Source organism: Aethina tumida, chromosome 6 (genome assembly GCF_024364675.1).
Source record: "Aethina tumida isolate Nest 87 chromosome 6, icAetTumi1.1, whole genome shotgun sequence".
In the NCBI taxonomy this organism is placed as follows: Eukaryota; Metazoa; Arthropoda; class Insecta; order Coleoptera; family Nitidulidae; genus Aethina; species Aethina tumida.
Window position 1 is genome coordinate 16,718,438 of NC_065440.1, and position 19,700 is coordinate 16,738,137.

At 38.9% G+C, this 19,700-nt stretch overlaps 1 protein-coding gene across 1 annotated transcript in view; it reads left to right on the forward strand.

The window, feature by feature from the left end:
* The window catches only part of LOC109605767 (uncharacterized), a 95,282-nt gene extending 75,718 nt beyond the window's left edge, over window positions 1–19,564 (forward strand). The window contains exons 3-23 of the mRNA XM_049968985.1: window positions 5,108–5,307; window positions 10,122–10,188; window positions 10,973–11,248; window positions 11,303–11,551; window positions 11,608–11,760; window positions 13,816–13,946; window positions 14,020–14,103; window positions 14,534–14,592; window positions 14,648–14,742; window positions 14,950–15,350; window positions 15,404–15,868; window positions 15,923–16,162; window positions 16,214–16,381; window positions 16,467–16,940; window positions 17,019–17,087; window positions 17,228–17,602; window positions 17,659–17,909; window positions 17,962–18,167; window positions 18,223–18,460; window positions 18,512–18,664; window positions 18,717–19,564. Coding sequence (XP_049824942.1) covers window positions 5,108–5,307; window positions 10,122–10,188; window positions 10,973–11,248; window positions 11,303–11,551; window positions 11,608–11,760; window positions 13,816–13,946; window positions 14,020–14,103; window positions 14,534–14,592; window positions 14,648–14,742; window positions 14,950–15,350; window positions 15,404–15,868; window positions 15,923–16,162; window positions 16,214–16,381; window positions 16,467–16,940; window positions 17,019–17,087; window positions 17,228–17,602; window positions 17,659–17,909; window positions 17,962–18,167; window positions 18,223–18,460; window positions 18,512–18,664; window positions 18,717–18,772 — 4,410 coding nt within the window. The 3' untranslated portion in view covers window positions 18,773–19,564. The remainder of the gene's footprint in view (window positions 1–5,107; window positions 5,308–10,121; window positions 10,189–10,972; window positions 11,249–11,302; window positions 11,552–11,607; window positions 11,761–13,815; window positions 13,947–14,019; window positions 14,104–14,533; window positions 14,593–14,647; window positions 14,743–14,949; window positions 15,351–15,403; window positions 15,869–15,922; window positions 16,163–16,213; window positions 16,382–16,466; window positions 16,941–17,018; window positions 17,088–17,227; window positions 17,603–17,658; window positions 17,910–17,961; window positions 18,168–18,222; window positions 18,461–18,511; window positions 18,665–18,716) is intronic.
* Window positions 19,565–19,700: the final 136 nt, after the last annotated feature.

Genomic DNA, 19,700 nt, shown 5'->3' on the forward strand with positions numbered 1-19,700 from the left:
TTTCGTCCATTACGGGATCGATACATACATTAATTAGGGCCTCTAAGTGGGCCGGATCGTGTCAGTGGGACGTTCAATTTTTCGACGTTATTATAGAATTGAAATCGGAGTGTTTTTAATGCCGACCGGATTATCTGTTTCATTTCGACGAATTTAATTGAAACAAAATCCTTTTTGATGTGTCCGGGGGAATATTAAACTTTTAAAGGACGGCTGGTATTTCAATTGTACGGTTGGTTGCCTAAAATAAACGAGGTACTGTGCTGCCCTCTACTGATGACCTTTAGGAAGGCTTAAATTATTATAAATTTGTTTAATGATTAAAACTATTTTTATATACGAAATTCAATATTTTATGTTTAATTTTATTCTTTTAGATTATATGAATAATATTTTGTTTCAATTTTCATATAATTTTATCAAAATTAAATGTTCATTAAAAAAATTTTAATAAAATTACCCAAACATGTTCTCATATTAAAATATTAATTAATCTACCATTTTAATAAAACAATTTAAGTTACATATTTATTAAAATTTATTTAATATGTAATAAAATATTAAAAATTAAATTTTGATGAACATAAATGTATTATTGGTTGCCTAAAATCAACGGGGTAGAGTGCTATTGATCACCTTTAGAATGATTTAACTATTTGTTAATTGATTAAAACTATTTCTATTTATTTTTAATTTTATTATTTTAGGTTATATGAATAATATTTTCTATCTATTTTCACATAATTTTATCAAAATTAAATATTAAGTAATCAACACATTACATTTTATTAAAACAATTTAAATTACATAGTTTTTACTAAAATTTATTTAATATGAAGTGAAATATTAAAAATATTATATTAAATTTATATTACATATATTACAAAAGTATGTTTGGTTGCCTAAAATAAACATGATGTATTTGAGTAAAAACAATTTTAAATTTTAAAACTAATTAACCTAAAAATCATTTTTATTAAAATTGTGTTTTAATAAAGTTTAAAATTCACAGAGAGAATTGTTGAATAATATTTGAAATAAATCAAAATATATCATTTTGGCAATATTTATAAACTATAAACCATTCTATAGTAGTTTGTGTCATTTCTATAAATTTAACGGGAACTAAATCCTATTTAATGTGCAGTAACATATTAAATAATAAATTTTAACAAACAACCAGCATCACAAACGTACGGGCAGGTTGCCTAAAATGAACGACACAAAGTGCTGCACTCCAGCGATTGCATTTAGTAATATTTAACGATATGAGATAAATGCACACGACATCAAATTGCCCGGCATGAATAAAAAATCCAACAACGGCATGCAAAGTGCAACCGAGTCCCAACATAATGTCATCACTTATTCCAAACTTCCCCATCGATCCGACAAATCCACTTGAACGCCCCTTTATCTCGTGTGTTTTTGCAATAAAAATTCGCCCGAGAGCAAAACCAACAATGGCACGATGTAAATTACGTTATCGACAATACAAGATTGCGGAAAATCTCGCGGATCCATTGTCGGTTTTCGGATACACCGGTTACGAAATATTGATTGATGGCCCGGCATTTGCACAAGTCTTAACCCACCCCCGTGCACCCCCGTCGACGACCGAGAGGCGGCATAATTCCGGATAATTCGCACCCTGAAAGGTGGCGGGATCCAGTCAAACGCCACTTGATACCGGCATTGTGTTGGGAAAAAACTGTTGGGGCTGTTAGTTTCTGGTGGTGAGCAGGGGGAAAGGGTTTATGGCGGATTAGGGGTGGTGTTTAGATGTTTTAATCGATCATTGAGGACAATGGCAACACTTTATTTTCAATTCGTGCTGTGATAGGGCTTAATTTAAGTTTAGAGGGCGGCACTTTGGGTGTATTAACGTTAGGCAACCCTAATTGATTGTCATCCTCTCACAAAGAGATCAGAAGTGTCTGATTTGTGAATGTTTAATGGTGTAGTTCCTTTATACATCTTTCAAAATCTTCATTAATCATTTTGATGGTACCCATTTGATTGTATAAAAAATAGGTTAGGTTAGGTCATAATATCAATTTCCAAGGCCATTTTAACCCGCAGTAAACGCAAATAAACAGTTATTAAACAAAATAAATACGGCTGACTAAAATTACATCATAACGAGGGAAATAGGAGCTGAAAATTTAATTATAAACTGCATTAATTTAAAGTTGAGAGAGGTGGAAAAAATACGAGCTTTATGAGCATTTTCCTCGTTCAAAAATAAACGAAACTGTGTCAATTATTCAATTTACCTAGGCGTGCTAAAATTTACAGCTTGTTTGTTATTTATTATTTAAATTGTGAAATAAAATCGTTAACTTTCATCTGTTGGCAACTGTGAATGCATAAACGCAAACAAACACATAGTATAAACTAAATAAAATACTTTTAGATGTTGTAGAGGGCAGCACATAAAGTCAACATCTATTAGGCAACCAGCATTGATTAAGACCATTTACTTTACATTAAGGTTAAGTTATATTTAGAGATGGAACAAACACTGCACATAATAACAAGGCTTTTAGACATCGATACTGAACGTTGATGAAATGTTTGAACGTGGAAGAGCTCTTACACAAATTCACAAAAGGATCGAACACTGAAGTAACAACTTAATATATATATAAAAGGAACTTTGTTAAAAGTTGAAGTTCAGTTGGTCGTTCATTAGGTGACCTAAATTAACTCAACTTGGCTATTTGGATCCCGGAAACATTTTACGAGACCTTCCGGAAGTTTCAAGATATTAGGATGGATGTTGGGAATTTATGTACTTAGTTGCATCGAACAAAGTTATTATTTAACTACGTCGATTAACCAGTGAAATCCATTAAAATTTTTGTCGAATTGCGGTGCACGTGACCCAGATTATGAGCCCCGTTTTATTTTCGATCGGCTCGTTTCCGCTTTTAGACCGATGCAATATTCATCGGGACGGAGTGAGCACAGAAGGAATTATTCACGACGTGGGGATCAAAGTCGCAGCTTTCGACCGCACCGATTCGTATAAATATTAACCTCGATGCCGTTTTGGCAAAAATGCAATTGGGTGTTTAGAAGCTTCGGCTTTCAATTTACTAAGTATTTGCATACGCGGGGATTTCGGCGACGGAAGTTTTCTAACTCCACGCGTCGTTCACCGGGAATTTCGTTACCGTAGAGATTAAACTTAAGCATATAACCCTTGCCGTTTTTATTACGCCAACTTTGCACTACGATTGCCTCCGTTCCCCCGGTTAGTTTTGCTCAAAACCCAAGATAATCATCTCCGCCATAAACCCAGAACCGTAACCTTTCGACCCGGGCCTTTCCTTGCCGAGGAAAAAACTACAGGAAACATTCGATTCCATTCCGATAGACGACGACGACGACGAAAAAAAACGAAACGAGAACCGCTCCCGAGCAATTTATTTTCAATTTCAACCATTTTCTTATCCCCCCACGTCCGAACTAGTCGACGAACTTCTGTAACTGCGCCAGCTGGTTAAGCGACAACTGCAACCGCTCAGCTAAACGACTCACGGCGTTTATTTATTCAGATGACTTCAACTTCATGGAAGCCTGAAAGCTGTTAGGTCGCAGTCGAGGCGTACGGCTTGTTTACCGACAATTGTCTACTCGAATTTAACCGGTTCGTTTGCACGTTGTGATCAATGAATAATTTTCTGTGTCAATAACGCTGAATTATGGACAAATTTGCTTCTACATTTTTTGTGCTATGAATAAAAATGCCTGTTACTGGTCAATTTTTTAGCTATTGGTTGGGAGGTGGCAGCACATTATACCAACAACAGTTAGGCAACCCATTTTCCTTACAAATCATATAACTGTACTATGTATAATTGTTTTCTTGTCGATTTTTGAATAATTGCATCTCATAATTGATTATAAATGTTTCAACTGATTTAAAATCCAATAAGACTCATAATAAACTGTCTGTGATTCAAAAAAATTTCAGCAGGATATACCAACAACAGTTAGGCAACCAATGTTGCTTACTTAAAGGCTATTCATATAACTGTACTAGGTATAATTGTTTTCTTGACATTTTTTTAAGTAATTTCATCTAATATACGATTATAAATGGTTTAACTGATTTAAAATCTAATCATGCTCAACATAAACTGTCTGTGATTCAATCAAACATAATACTTATATATACCAATAAACAAGACTGTAATATTCTTCAAGGTAAAAGTTCTTTTTCTTAATTACTTCAGTTACTGGTAAATTTGTTTAAAATCTATTGTTTGGTAGATGGCTGCAGGATACACCAACACCAGTTAGGCAACCCATGTTGCTTACTTAAAAACTAATCATATAACTGTTCTTTGTATAGTTGTTTTCTTGTCGATTATTAGTATTTTCATCTCATGTAAAGGTTCTTTCTTTTAATTTCTACAGTTACTGGTAATTTGTTAAAAACCTATTGGTTGGGAGATGGCAGAAGTATATACTAACAACAGTTAGGCAACCCGGGTTGCTTACTTGTAAACAATTAATATAATTAACTAAGAATAATGATTTTTATCCCAATTTTTAAAGTAATTTTACCTAATAATCGATTATAAATGCCTCAAGTGACTTAACATCCAATCTGACTCGATATAAACTGTCTGTGATTCAAACAAACATGATACGTAAACCGACAAACAAGACTGTAAGATTCTCCAAGGTAAATGTTCTTTCTCTTAATCACACCCGCCTTATTAGCATTGATGTTACCAGTAAAAAACAAACCAGTAAACCACGCACATCCAGCTTCATAGTTTCCAGACTTGTCGTTAATGTGAGAACACCGTTTCCCCCTTTCACGAGAGAAACGCGCTTGAGACACCGATTCGCAAATTTCCGTCGCACGTAACGAATCGATTCACTTAAAAAGAAGTTACACGTAACCGGTTTAAAAGTTGCTCCGTCAACTTTCGGATCCCCCTTATTCGAAGGGGCTTAAGTTTTGTGGGCTTATCTGTGTCAATTGCCCTTCCTGGAGGAGGGTGGGAAACTTGCGAATTGGCCCCCTTTGAATGTATTTTAAATTTTGTTGGTTTCTCGCGGTTTTGAATTGTGTTTTTGATCGTAGATTGACCCCCCACAGGGGGGCGGTCAGCATCATGCGGGCGGCAATCAGGGCGGCGGGCTCATGGTGACCAATCTGCTGGACGACGGCAGCAGCGACGACGCCAATACGCCCCTACACTCGCCCCGCTCGCAGAACACCTCCAGGGAGGAGGACGACAGCTCCAACGCCAACGAGAGCGACTGCAAGAGTCCTAGTCAAAGGTAAGCGACGGAAATTCTGTCTGTCTTTAAAATAATCCAATCTTAATCTGTCTAAACTAATAAAATAAGTAGACAAGTGACTGAAGATGTGATTCAAATTTACTCAGGATTTAACAAGGTCTTGGTTCATGATTGTTTAGGACATATCAAATGAAGGTCTTGTTAGAGTAGAGAGCTTAGCTATAGTTATTACAGTTTTTACATTAAAGTACAAAACTAAAGGGTTCCAACTTTCAAAAGCTGATAAATAAACTTATCATCATCTTCAGCCAGATAAATTTGAAGATCGAATCTGTATCCAACAACGTTTTAAAGACAAATCATTTTCCAATTGTCAGCATCACATTTCCCAACAGTATTCCAATGTTGCATACACATTTGATATGTCAATAAACCTGTAATATTAAATTTGCATTGTCTGTCATCGTTCCAACGTTTAATTGAGCCTTTCGTGTCCCCGTTCCAACTTACGAACGAAAAAAAAAGTACAAACCAAAACAACGGAATTACAACTAATTTATATGGAAATCTTTCCCGTTTCAAAACACCGTTTTTAATTAAAAAGCCGAGCAACAGCCCTAATTGCTTTTTTGGCTCGTAATCTTGTGTCGTGCGTTCACGATGTGTGTGTGTGTGTGGGTGTGTGGGCGTTCGTTTGGATTTCGCATTCTAAAATTATGTTATTACAACCCCCGGCACGGGGGGCAACATCGGAACGCCCGTTTTGCGGAAAACGACGATCGGTCGTAAGACGACGTCGTTGGGGGTGCAAAAAATGTCTGCACGTCTCCTCGTTTTACGATCGATGAAGATGCCACGACCATGTGTAATTGCCGGGTGAACAGCAAAGAAAAAAAGCTCCACCATTAATCGCCGTTGTTATCCATAAAAGTTTCGAAAGTAAAAATCAATTGGGGAAAGTTTTCGACCTTTAACAAAATTCTTTCATTAATTTTGTTATGAGTTTATCTAGTTAATTAGACACACTTATTTTTTCAAAGACTAACGCTAACTTTAATTTATCATATTTTATATTGCTAATGTTTTGTTGGACTAGTAGGAATCTGTATTGTAATAATCGTTGTTTGTTGTAATCTATTCGTTCATAGATGTCGCTGGTTGCTTAGAACTCTCTTAAATACTAATAATAAAATAATTTTAAAGATGTAACAAATAAATTTTGCTGTTAATAACAACTTTAAATAAATATATTTAATTAAATCTAACTAATTGTTTATTAGTTATTGGTAAAATTATGAGGGAACTATTCTTCTCACTTTTTTGTATTATGTAGTTAAATGGAATAAGTTTTATATCATTTTCTACCCATTCAAAGATGGCACTGGTTGATTAAAGGCCAATACTTTTATGTCACCAACAAATTTTAACACCATCATTACGCAATATCCCAAGAACATTTATCTTCGGGCCGAACACCCCTAATATCCAATTAATTAAAACGAACGCGATGTGGGCATTTAGTCCCCGGCAATCGGTCCCATTCAATTTTTCACCCCCCGATGTAACGTCGCGACGATAAATTCCCATTCCGAAATGATTCTCTTCCATATTTTTTGGGACGACGACGTAAATTACGACTTGAAACGCTTTAATGTTTCACGGAACGATAATTCACCCGGATAATACCGGGCCCGGGATGGGGGTTGCACGTCGCCGCCTCCCCCCAAAAACGTTTAATTGTGAAATAATTTAGACTGTAGCCGGCGGTTTAGATGCGGAAGGTTTGTTTAGGACCGTCGTATCTGTGTTTGTTGTAGGCATTATTAAGCCGGATTAGCCGTAATGTAGGCTACTGGTGTAGGGGGTGGGGGTTGGCTTGAAAGCGATTTAATTAACTCCCGTTCGAATATCGGAAGGGACACGATGATCTTGGTGCAAAACAAGAAAAAAATCATTGAATGGGGGGGGGGGGGGTGTTTTTAATTGCTAATTTGTCGCCCCCCGGGAGGAGGGGTGTCTTTTGAGCGTAACATTTAATTGGATTACCGAGGCAAGGAAATGTGTTTGAAGGAATCGGATTAATTTCATATTTTAAGGGGGATGACATGGATACACGGATTATAATATTCGGCACAATCCGACTTGATTTATTGGATTTTCTCTCGGGGGTTTATCGTGGAAGTGGATGTAAGATTAATCAGATCAAAATGAAGGGGTGAGTTTTTATGTTTAAATAAAGCTGGTGGGCGAGTTACTGAAATATTTGACCTTCATAATACTACAAAGTTTGAGGGGGGTGATAAAATAATATTTCAAAAGCCAAATGACAAGTTTAAGCGAACGCCGCTCCCACAGAGACATGTGATTCCATCCCGTTTCTGAAACCACACTTTACGACCCCCGCATAAACATGTAAATAAATGTATATTATGTATATAACTCGTACAATGTATATACAAAACAGCGAAGCGTTCGCCTCCGGTGCGAATCGATGCAATTGCCTCAACCTTGTCAAATTGACAGGGAAAACTGCATCGATTCGCACGGATCGTTTTCTAGATTTTAGATAGAACCCTGTCTTTCAGAACAAGCTCTAGACAAGAAGACGGGACCGGATCGACGGACGTGCCGAAGGCTGCGCAGAGCTGGAAAAACCTGCGGGCCGTCATGGCATACTACCATTCACTGCGAAAAATCAAGAGGTCTATAAAAAAAAATAAACCGCAAAAACGCAAATTACTGTACCGATTTTATTTGTATTACTCCTATTTACGTCGAAACGGGCCGGGCCAACCCCCCAACTTTGACTGTGACTTGTGGGGGGGTCGGTGTGACCTGCCGTTTCCCTCTATCTTTCAGTGTTTCGGTCGCGGAGCCTTCCACCGGCTTGAGTCGATAAGTTGAGGATGCCACGCCCTTCAGATGCGCACCGGTTGACTGCGCATCCACGACTTACGGTTCACGTCCTTGGGGGAGGGCTCGGACGCAATTCCGGACCTGTTTTTAGTTGCTCCCTAGGACGCCAGTAGAGTTTGTTGCGGTCCGGAAATGCCTCCGCCGGTCGACTGAACCGTTTCTCCTTCTTGATGCAAAGGCGTATACCTACGTATTCTTTTTTTTTCGATTTGTGCACTGTGTTTATGGTTTGCCTCACTCTTTTTGGACCCATAAACACGGATGTAAAGACACGACTTACTTTTTTAAATCTCTTTCCTATAGATGGCATCTGACCTTACTTACGTACTTGGTAACGAGATACTTACATCACACTATTAGAACGTAATGACAGTTTTTGTGGTCTTGTATGCCTTTTTTCAAAATTTATAGATTGTGTACTCTAAAATAATTTAGATGGATTACATTTTATTTTGTGCATATGTAATTTTATTGTTGTTATTTTAGGGTATGGAGACGTCGTTGTATTTTGCATGGTCTTTTGTAGAACAATTGGCATTAAATCTATTTTTCAATTACAAATAAAAAACATTTTCATTCCTCCTTCTCATTTATATAATACAAACTAATCTCCCAACAATTCATAAAGCCAATCAAAGAGTACCTTTATGAAGAGTTGGTTGCCTACAGTTAATTTTAATGATAAATTGATATTGTAATTGGAAAATATCTACAATTTTCATAGATATCTATTGTTGCCTGTTATGTGGTATAGATTCTTCATAAAATCACCTTATATACTTCAAAACATTTAGGACTCTACTTCCATCTATGAATTTGTTGGAATAAATTTTGGGGACAATGTTGTAAATTTAAAAAAAAAAACTGTTGTTTTATAATTTTGCAAGCACTTTTAATTTAAAAACTTAATGCCCACGTAGTTTTTTACATCTCCACCCTTCACCACCCCCTTTTAATGACGACACAAATATACACTTCTATATGATGACTGAAGGACGCCTGAATAAGTGGTCATTTAAGAATTTGTTGAAGTAAAAATGAGGAACTAAATTTTTAATTTAGAAAAACCATTAAGTTTTATATTTTTACAAGCACTTAAAGGTAGAAAGTCGTTAGTCCCCCCTTTTGCAATTTCACTGTAAATAAATCTCCCCCACAGAAATATTTTTTAGGTTAAATTTATTAATAACACAATACTTAATGTCTACGTAGTTTTTTACTTCTCCACCCCCTCACCACCTCCTCAATGACAACATTTAAATTATTACAAATACACACTTTGGGAAGAAGATTATTGAAGGACAACTGGGTAAGTAAATAATAAATGAAATTGTATATAAGGTGGTCCATAGGTAGTACTAGTGTTTCCTTAGGGTAGACATGCAAAATACAACCAAAACATGTATTAAATTGTCGAGGAAATCTTTCCCTATTGTAGATCTCTATTTGCGACAAGCGTAGTACTTCACAATTCTCATGGCTCAACTTTCCTGGGTGGTACTTTAATTGCAATACTAGTTAAAGTGCTACTTGCTTAGTTAATTATCTGTTTGGAAGGTTTTAAAATAATTAGTTTGTACATAAATTTAGTCAGTCGTTTTAACGCCTTCCTCAATGGACTTTTTTTGACTAAAGACCTCGTTTAGGTATTTCATGTACTCTTAGTAGAGGTACTCCAACCACAAGCAAAACTTATCACAAATAATTTGATTAAATTGGTTTAAAATTTTCCTTGTGATTGGGCCCAAAATAATTCTCTTGTATGTATGTAAACATTGGATGGACTTTCAGCATTTCGTTGGTGTCGTATTGAGTTCTTTAAATGTATATTATTGGATTTGAAGACATTTGCATTTGGTATCTATGTATTTGAGTATCGTCTTTCTTTCCCCAAAGGCCTCGGATCGTTATTGATTAGTTATGTTTTTCTCTTGCAGAACGAAGTCCAACCAAAGGTGGATGAAGCTTCGCACGACCGTACAAATATCATCCGCAATACAAAAGGTAAACAAAACAAATAAATTAATTAAAAAGTTATCGTACAACAAACACACGACGAGTTACTGACGAAAGTTTTAAAATTTCCCCCGTTCTACGTATATACGGATAGTTTGTAAGTTATGGAAGCAAATTTACTCTGTGAACTTTCCTGTCTTGTCTACTGCATGCCCTCAATGAAGTTTTTGCTGCACTTCAAACATTTTATTCGTACCCATTTGTTTAATGCACCGAAAGTAGAGTGTGCACAAGTTGCGACCGGGGCCACGCCCACCAAGGTTGCGCACGCACCCACGACCCACTCACAACTTGTGCAAACTCGGATTTTTCATTGTCTGTGTTGCGTATCGGCCTCGCTCCGGTTACGTCGGGCTAAATGCAATTAGCACGCGTTTGTGGCGCTTCCGTGGGACGCCACGTGGTCCACCAATTAACTTAACCGTGCGTTCGTCGATTGGGCACGTGCCGCTTTTAATTTCAACGTCCCCAACGAAAGCCCGATTAATTAAAATTTCAATTGGGGCCATCGATCCGAAAGCGAAACCGTAATTAAAACGCCGTTTTTACCGGTGGGGGGGGGGTGTTGAAAAAATGAACCGGAGGTGTTGGAAACAGATGGCCCGATTGTTTTTAGATACACGAAACTTTCGGGCCGGACCCAAGTTTTAAGAGGTTCGGGAATAATTAAACGAGTTGGGGAGCGGCGGCGCTTCTCCTTCCACTCGCCGAAGTTAGAGGAGGACGTGGGGGCCGTCCAGGAGGCGATTAACGAACCGAATTTTGATTGTAGAAACCCCCGCTGAAGCGCGAGGACTCATTCCTGAAGCGCTTCTCCAGCCGCCAGATACCGGAGGCTCAGGAAACGGTCGAGGACACGGGCAGCGAGGGGGGCACGACGGGCGAGAGCCACTCGGCGCCGCGACGTCGACGACGGCAACGCAAACAGCCGCGCACCGTCGTCAATCCCGACTCCAACTTTTACTTCTACTGGCTGCTGGTGATAACCGGTGGCGTCCTCTACAACATGTGGACGCTGATAGTGCGCCAGAGCTTCCCCGAACTACAGGTGCGCCATCTCCGGGACATTTTAAGGACAGTGCTAACAAGTTTTGACTTGTAGAGGATGATAGCGACGTTCTGGGTGACGTGCGACTCGATCAGCGACCTCGTGTTCCTGCTGGACGTCGGGGTGCAGCTGAGGACCGGTTACCTCGAACAGGGCCTTATGGTATACGACAGCAAGAAGCTTGCCTGTCACTATCTCAGATCACGTGCCTTCTTGCTGGATTTGGCTGCCTTGTGTCCACTGGACCTGTTGCAGTTCAGGTTCGGCTACCAGCCACTATTAAGGTGTCCTAGGTTTTTAAAGGTAACCACCCCCACACATTGACACAACAAACAAACAATTCTTGAACGTTGTTTCAGGTGTACAGAGCAGTAAATTATTATTATATGGTCGAATCAAGGACAATATGGCCGAATTTGTGGAGAGTCATAAATTTAATTCACATTCTGTTGATTTTAGCCCACTGGTTTGGATGTTTTTACTTTTTATTGTCGGAAGCCGAAGGTTTTCAGGTTAGTGGGAGAAAATCATTTTTCATGCACATCGAATTTAGGTGGTTAACATTTTGTAAAATAAATACGCCGGTGGCGGTGGTTCACAACGTGTTTACCGCCTGTGAAATTTATTATAATAAAATCCCTGTGTTATTTGGGCTGTAAATCATTCACCGTAAAATAAAATTTACAATGAATACTTTTATTATGTGTGGCGCTGTTGTTTTATTGGCTCTTGTGTTCCATAAAATATTATTTTATGTGCATGTTTTTTTTTTAAGTGAAACAAGTTTTTATATTCTAAATTTAATGTATTTCATATGATGGACTGGAAAATTCTAAGTATGTCTGAAAATAAGATAATTAGTTTCTCTATTTTATGAGGAATATTTTTATTATATGTGTCATATATTTTTTCCTACCTCTTAAGTACTATAAATACTATTTTATGTGCATGTTATTTATTAGTAAATTTAATTTATTTATTTAATATAATAAACTTAAATTAGTTTATTTATTTTATAAAAGATATTTTTATTATGAGTTATTATAATTTTTTCTTAACTTTTGAATATCATAAAATATTATTTTTGTTTAAATAAAACACTTTCTTTTGTTTTAAATTTAATTTATTTAATTTAATTGACCTAAACTTTAATATCAAGAAATAAAATAATTAGTTTATTCATTTTACAATGTAAATTTTTATTATGAGTGCCATTATAATATTTTTCTTAGCTCCTGAGTACTCCAAAATATTGTTTTTGTTTAAATAAAAAAATTTCTTATGTTTTAAATTTAATTTATTTAATATAATTGACTTAAATATTACATTTTAATGTCTGGAAATAAAATAATTAGTTCATTCATTTCATAATGGATATTTATATCATGTGAGTCATTATAATTTTTTTCTTAGCTCTTGAGTACTTCAAAATATTGTTTTTGTTTAAGTAAAACAATTTCCTGTCTTCTAAATTTAATTTATTTAATATAATTGACTCAAACTTTAAATTTTAATATTTGGAAGTAAGATAATTAGTTCATTCATTTCACAATGGATATTTTTATTATATGAGTCATTATAATTTTTTTCTTACCTCTTGAGTACTCTAAAGTATTGTTTTTGTTTAAGTAAAACAATTTCCTGTATTCTAAAATTTAATTTATTTAATATAATCGACTCAAACTTTAAAATTTGATGTCTGGAAATAAAATAATTAGTTCATTTCACCAAAGATATTTTTATTATATGAGTCATTATAATTTTTTTCTTACCTCTTGAGTTGTCCAAAATATTGTTTTTGTTTAAGTAAAACAATTTTCTGTCTTCTAAATTTAATTTATTTAATATAATTGACTCAATCTTTAAATTTTAATATTTGGAAGTAAGATAATTAGTTCATTCATTTCACATTTTTATTAAATGGGTCATTATAATTTATTTAGCTTTTGAGTACTTTAAAATATTGTTTTTATTTAAATAAAACAAGTTCTTATATTCTAAATTTAATTCATTGATGGTTTATACTGATAATTTTATTTTTTGTTGTTAGATACTAAAAATATTATTTTATGTGCTCGTGTTTGTTTAAATAAAACAAGTTTTAATATTCGAAATGTGATTTAATTGATACAGTGGACATACGAATGGAAATTTTAAGTTTTAATGCCTGGAAATAAAATAATTAGGTCAATTGTCCCATCAAGCGTATTTGCATAATATAAAACTTCTAATAATAAATAAAATAGTTATTAATAAAGTTTGTATGCATTGTTCAACAAATTTTAAACTAATACTTCAACTGCAATTGAATTATTTGAATTATTTACTTAAGCAATAAACGTAATGCACCCTTAATTCATTTAATTGCTCAAATCATAATTGTCCGCATCCAAATCGCATTAAAAGCATTACTTCGAGAACAATCCCGGATAATTCACGCTGAATTCGTAATAATTTCGCTTCGCAACGTTCTAATTCAATAATACGTGCCCCATTTTACGTACAAAACTGTTTGCCCAAGCTCAACAGGGAAAAAAACTTTGCCACGTTTCCGTATTTTGTCGCAGGGCGACTGGGTCTACCCCTACCGACCGGGGGACTACGCCACCCTTACGAGGAAATACCTAGGCTCGTTGTACTGGTCCACGCTGACCCTAACCACCATCGGCGACCTTCCAACACCAGAAACAAACGCCGAGTAAGTACCCTAGAGTGCGGTTTCGAAAGTCGGGTGAAAGTCGAGACGGGTTTAATGGTAATGGTCTTTTTAGGAAAACGAATAGCGTCGATGGCCCTCGATCCCTGCCGCGGAGAGGGGTTAAATCGCGTCTTCTCCAGTTCAACACGAATTTTGGGTAATTCATCCACAATTATCTCATCCCTCCCCACCCTTGTTTTTGTTCTGTCTATCACACACACCCCCTACAAAACAAAAAAACTATTGGCAGCGGCAGGATCGATGGCTACGAGACTAATAAATCTTGATGCAAAATTTTAAGCGACCACGATTTATTTTATCAGGCTTATTTTATTTGTAAACGTTCCGTTTTTTTACGTTTTTTGGTTTTTGAGCAAATCATATTTTTGAACAGATCACATTCTGCCACTGCCAATGATTTACATGCTCCGAGTTTTTCAGTGTCTCTGTCAGTTTATTGTTGCCGTAATTTATGTTTAGTCTGTTCGAAAATATGACAAAAATAAATTGTTGTTGTTGTCATTTAAAAAAGGGTGCCAAATAAATTCAGCTTCTACGATTGTTAACAAATTTTTTCTTGCTTCTAGATATGTGTTCACAATTGTTAGTTATCTGATTGGAGTTTTTATTTTTGCAACAATAGTTGGTGAGTATTAGCATCCCTTAGTTACAAACCGGAGTATCGAAGGGTTGTTTTACAGGTCAAGTTGGAAATGTGATAACAAATCGTAATGCGAATCGTCTGGAGTTCGAACGACTGCTGGACGGAGCTAAAACTTACATGCGACATCATAAAGTGAGTGATCTCTTCCCCATCGTTCCCCATTCACCTAAATCAAACCATCCCGGAGATTTTAATCAAGTTATCGATCCACCAAAGTTTCCAAACTGAAACAAAAAAGCCACTTACTTTACTTTTCCTTCAATAAATCAAATAAATCGCCTCAGATTCAAGTTGCCTCCCCATCTGTTCTTAATTTAATATCTAATAAATTTAATTTAGGTGCCGGGAGGGATGAAGCGTCGCGTCCTACGTTGGTACGACTACAGCTGGTCTCGAGGTCGGATACAGGGTGGCGGCGACATCAATACAGCTTTAGGCCTCCTACCGGACAAGCTCAAAACTGAACTGGCCCTCCACGTGAACCTCAGCGTCCTCAAGAAGGTGACCATCTTCCAGGAGTGCCAGCCCGAGTTCCTGCGCGACCTGGTGCTGAAAATGAAGGCGTACATCTTCACCCCCGGCGACTCGATATGCCGCAAGGGGGAGGTGGCCAGGGAGATGTTCATCATCGCCGACGGCATCCTGGAGGTCCTCAGCGAGCACGGCAAGGTGTTGACCACCATGAAAGCCGGTGACTTCTTCGGGGAAATCGGCATTTTGAACCTCGACGGCCTCAACAAGTACGTACCCCTTAATTAAACCTCCAACTTACTAAAATTTCGTTGGGGCTTAGGCGCACGGCTGACGTCAGGTCAGTCGGGTACTCGGAGCTGTTCTCCCTGTCGCGTGAGGACGTCCTGGCCGCCATGAAGGACTACCCCGAAGCTCAAGAGATCTTGCAGGCCCTGGGGCGCAAGCGCCTGATGGAGGTGAAGGCCAGCGCACGCCAGCACGCCCACCACAAAGAGCACGGCCACCACGGCCACGGCCACGACAAAGGGCTGGTGGACAAAATCAAGAGCGAAGCGAAGGGTTTGAGAAACGCCTTAAAAAAATCGAAGACCCATCGACGTTCGAACGAGTCGCTAGAGCTTCAGCCCCTGCACAGCAACAACAACTCCAAAGGCACCTTAAAGCGGATGTCCAGGGTGAAGTCGCACGAGCTGTCTCAGGAGGAGGCTGGCGAAAGGAAGGAGGAAAAGGCTGAGCCCAGCACCTCCCCACTAGGTGCTGGTCTGCCCCTGCTGCAACGTTTAAGGTATTATTTGAAACTTGGAGGTCTCAATAGGAGTTTTCATGAGGTGTGTTGCAGGTTGCTCAAGGAGAAGCAAGAGAATGAGGAGAAGGCGAAGCGTGCAGCCTCACCGATGATATCACCAACCATGAAGAGCCCTCCTTTAATCCAAGAAGACAGTTCCGAACCTCTTGGTGCGGGTCTGCCTCTTTTGCAAAGGATATTGATGTTGAAGGCCAAGGAAGAGAAGGCAGCTAAGGCGGCCAAGACAGGCGTTGGAGGGTTGATAGTGAAGAGTCCCTGTCAATTAATTAATAGGTTAATAGTTGTTTGTTTGGTTGTGTGTTTTTACTGAGTGTGTTGTTTTAGTCAAATTAATGTTAAGTCACCCCCAAATTCTTCACAACCGACTAGCCCCACGCCCATAGTTACGTCGACGTCGAGGATGTCATTGCCCTGTCCCCCCAAATCTGGTTTTATATCAACCACTAAAACCCAGATGCCTGCAAAGTTAATTAATAATAAGATATCCCTAAGGTAAGCCTCGGAGTAGTACCCAAACCCAAATGGTCCCCAGCGCAACTAGCCCGGGTGTTGTTGTAACGTTGTTTTGTTTAATCAGGGAACGTCTCAAGCTGCACACGTCCTCGAACAAGGAGAAGGACACCAGCATCAAGGACTCCCTGCTGAAAGACACCGACGCCCCACCGGAAAGTGACCTGAAACAAGTGATAGTTGAACCGTCCACACACGCGAAACCGACCGTGCCCCAGGCCGAGGACAAAAGTGACGCGCCCCCCGTTCCGCCTCGCGTGCGCAACGAACCGCCCGAGGTTACGGACAAACCGACGGACGCGAGTGAGTCGCCGAAGGCGAACGACGACGTGAGCAGCGAGAGGTCGGTGCTGAGCAGCGAGTCGAGCATCGACAAGGCGCAGCACTGGGTCAAGTTGAAGAAGGCGGCCATCTCCAAGGACGTCGGCGATCAGACGGAGAACGGCGAGGAGGAGGCGGAGATGGAGGAGCGGCCGAAGGCGAACGGGAAGTCGAAGCAGAAGCCCAACCTGATACTGACCAGGAAAACGAAGCACTACAGGTGAGGTTTGGGGGTTGTTTGTGGGTTTGTGTTTTAGAGCATGGGGGTAGGATTATTGTGTTTGTTTTGTGGTTTTAGAACAGTCAGTATTTATCCTTCGGACGAGTCCGGCGAACGTACCAAAATGAAATCGTATCTTCCAATAAGGTACACTATAGGTAAAGCTGAGCACTTTGCTAGTTCTTCAGCTAAGTTTTGTTGTTACATTTGCGACTGTAGATACTGCTACCAATCAGCTTTTACCACACACTTAAAAGACACCAACTAACAAGCACTGTACATTTTAGGTCAATAGATGACCTCTCACCTGAGTACGGTCCCCTACCCTTCGTGAAAAAGCTGAAGATCCTCAACGAACGCCAGAAGCTGGAGGAGCTGGAGTCGGTGATCAAAACCAGGAGCTTCAGCTTGGACATCCCCGATAACCAATCGATGGACAACGACACCTTGACCAGATCCCAATCGGAGGGTAGTACCATGCACCAAAACAAAAACTTCCTGAGCACACCGCTCGTGGCAAGTCCCCTGCACTCCTCCAACGAATCAAACGAAACACCCGAACGCAGGAACCTCAAATCGATCCTCAAAAAACTATCGGAGGACTCCAAGGAGGTGCAACAAAACGTAATGCCGGAAAAACGAAGCAGCGCGGAGTTCAGGACGTAAGTGTTGATTAATTCGTAAAATTTCGATGTTCATTCAAAGTGACTTATCAAAGAACGAAACTTAGATTGATGAGGGCGCCGACCATAGAGGGTTACGCGGCCAGACACAGCAAGCTATCGAAAAGCGTCACCTTCAACAGGGACACGTTGCAAAGTCCGCCGAACAGTGCCAACCTGATCACAGGCACGCCGCAGAGCTTGTTCCCGTTCGGCGCCACCGACCTCATCTCCAATCAGGAGAAGAAGGCGGAGCTGGAGAGGTTCCTGCCCAACAAGACCAACAACCAGGTTAAATTAATTAAGGGTAAGGCTCGGTGGTTTTAGCTTCAGGGTTTTGTATGGAGTTTGTGTCGTAGCATCTTTGGATGATGAACAGCAATACTTTGCGGACATCCTGTTGGCCATCAAGCAAGTAATGTCGGCCCACCTGCAGGAGATCCAGGAGAAGTTCCAGCAACGGTTCGAGAAGCTGGAGCAGGACTGCAGGGTCAAAGACGAAATCATCGACCAGTTGAGGGCCCACATCACCGAACTGGAGAAGAACAACGACGACTCACTAACGGCAAAGCACCTCCTTTCCTTTCCTTCACCAACTGTGCTAATTTTAGTTATTTTAGGACTCGTACGAGACCATCATCTCCAAGGACAAGTCCTGGGACGAGCCCTCGCAGGAGGAAATCGGGGAGATACAGGAGCTGCCCCAGCATCCGCTGCAGCCCAGCAGCATCTGGTCGTCCCGAAGTCGAGACTCCCTCACCGAGGCAACGCACAACGTAATCCTAGACATCGATTCGACGACGGACACCGATTCGGAAAAGTCGGAGGCCAGGGACGAAACTGATTCGTTGTATAACGGTGAGTAACAACCCCTTCATTGACTTGAGTACTCAAACTTGGCCTTCATAGAAAACGAACAGATCCTGGAGCTGGACTCGGAAACGGATCAGAACGAGTCGGAGAGCGAGTTCGACGAAACGACCGGCAACAACTGGGAGATAGAGATGCTGGCCGCACAAATACGTGAACGGAGATCTGCGAGCTTGGATCACAACGCCACAGGTTGATTTCATCACTTCTCATACTAAACCCACCAACACCCGTTTTGTTGTAGGTCGACCAAGGAGGCGTTTCAACACGGGCTCAAGCGTCGATAATTCAAACGACTGATATATAATTTCGTTCATCTATTTCTTATCCATCGGACCTATTTTTTCATCGTTCAAGGTGTAAATATTTCTAGTTGATCCTGATTTCAGTCATCCGAACTTTATTGTCTGCGATCTATCGGTTTCGGAACATTCAGCGGATTCACTTTGACTTGTTACTTGTTGATGTTATCAAATTTTTATAAGTAGGCTCATTACACACGAACCATTGTGCAGTATTTTTGTTACAACGATATCAAATTAATATGTTACCAAGTTGCATGGATCTATTGGTTATTGTTTTCTTAAGTTCCAACTACGACCAAATAATATTTGTCCGGTGAGGATTTTTGTATGTAATGAGTCGGGGGGTGTTTTCAATTACTTTTTACTTTTTTGAGATGTAAGATGACCTTAGCTTTACTAAAGAAGACTGTCTTAATAAAAAAAATGGCTCGAATTGTTGAAAAATGCTCAAAAACAATGAAATTATAAGTAAAAATGATTCAAGAGTGCCAAATATAGCCAAAGATGAAATGAATTTTATGCGAAAAGAAAACCAACGCGTTTCTTTTGTAGAAATCTTAATTTTTTACAAGAGGAATTTACGTAATAGGATTTATTCCTAGACAAGATGATAATTGAAAGTATTTGTTTTTCACAATAATAATTTTAGAGATGAAATGACCAGTGAATAGTGAGTATTAATAAAAGAATCAATAAAATGAATAATTATTGTAGATAACACCTATTAATAATAATATAGTAATAATATGTAAATTATATAATTATAAATTAAAAACAATAAATTATAAAATTATTCGTCGTTTTATTTGTACCTTAAGTCACACTTTATTGGTACATAACAGTACAAGGTCACAAGCCAGCGGGATGCACAGAATGCCAGTGCGCACCTTAGCCACGCCCTTCTGCTTCCTCCTACTTTTCAG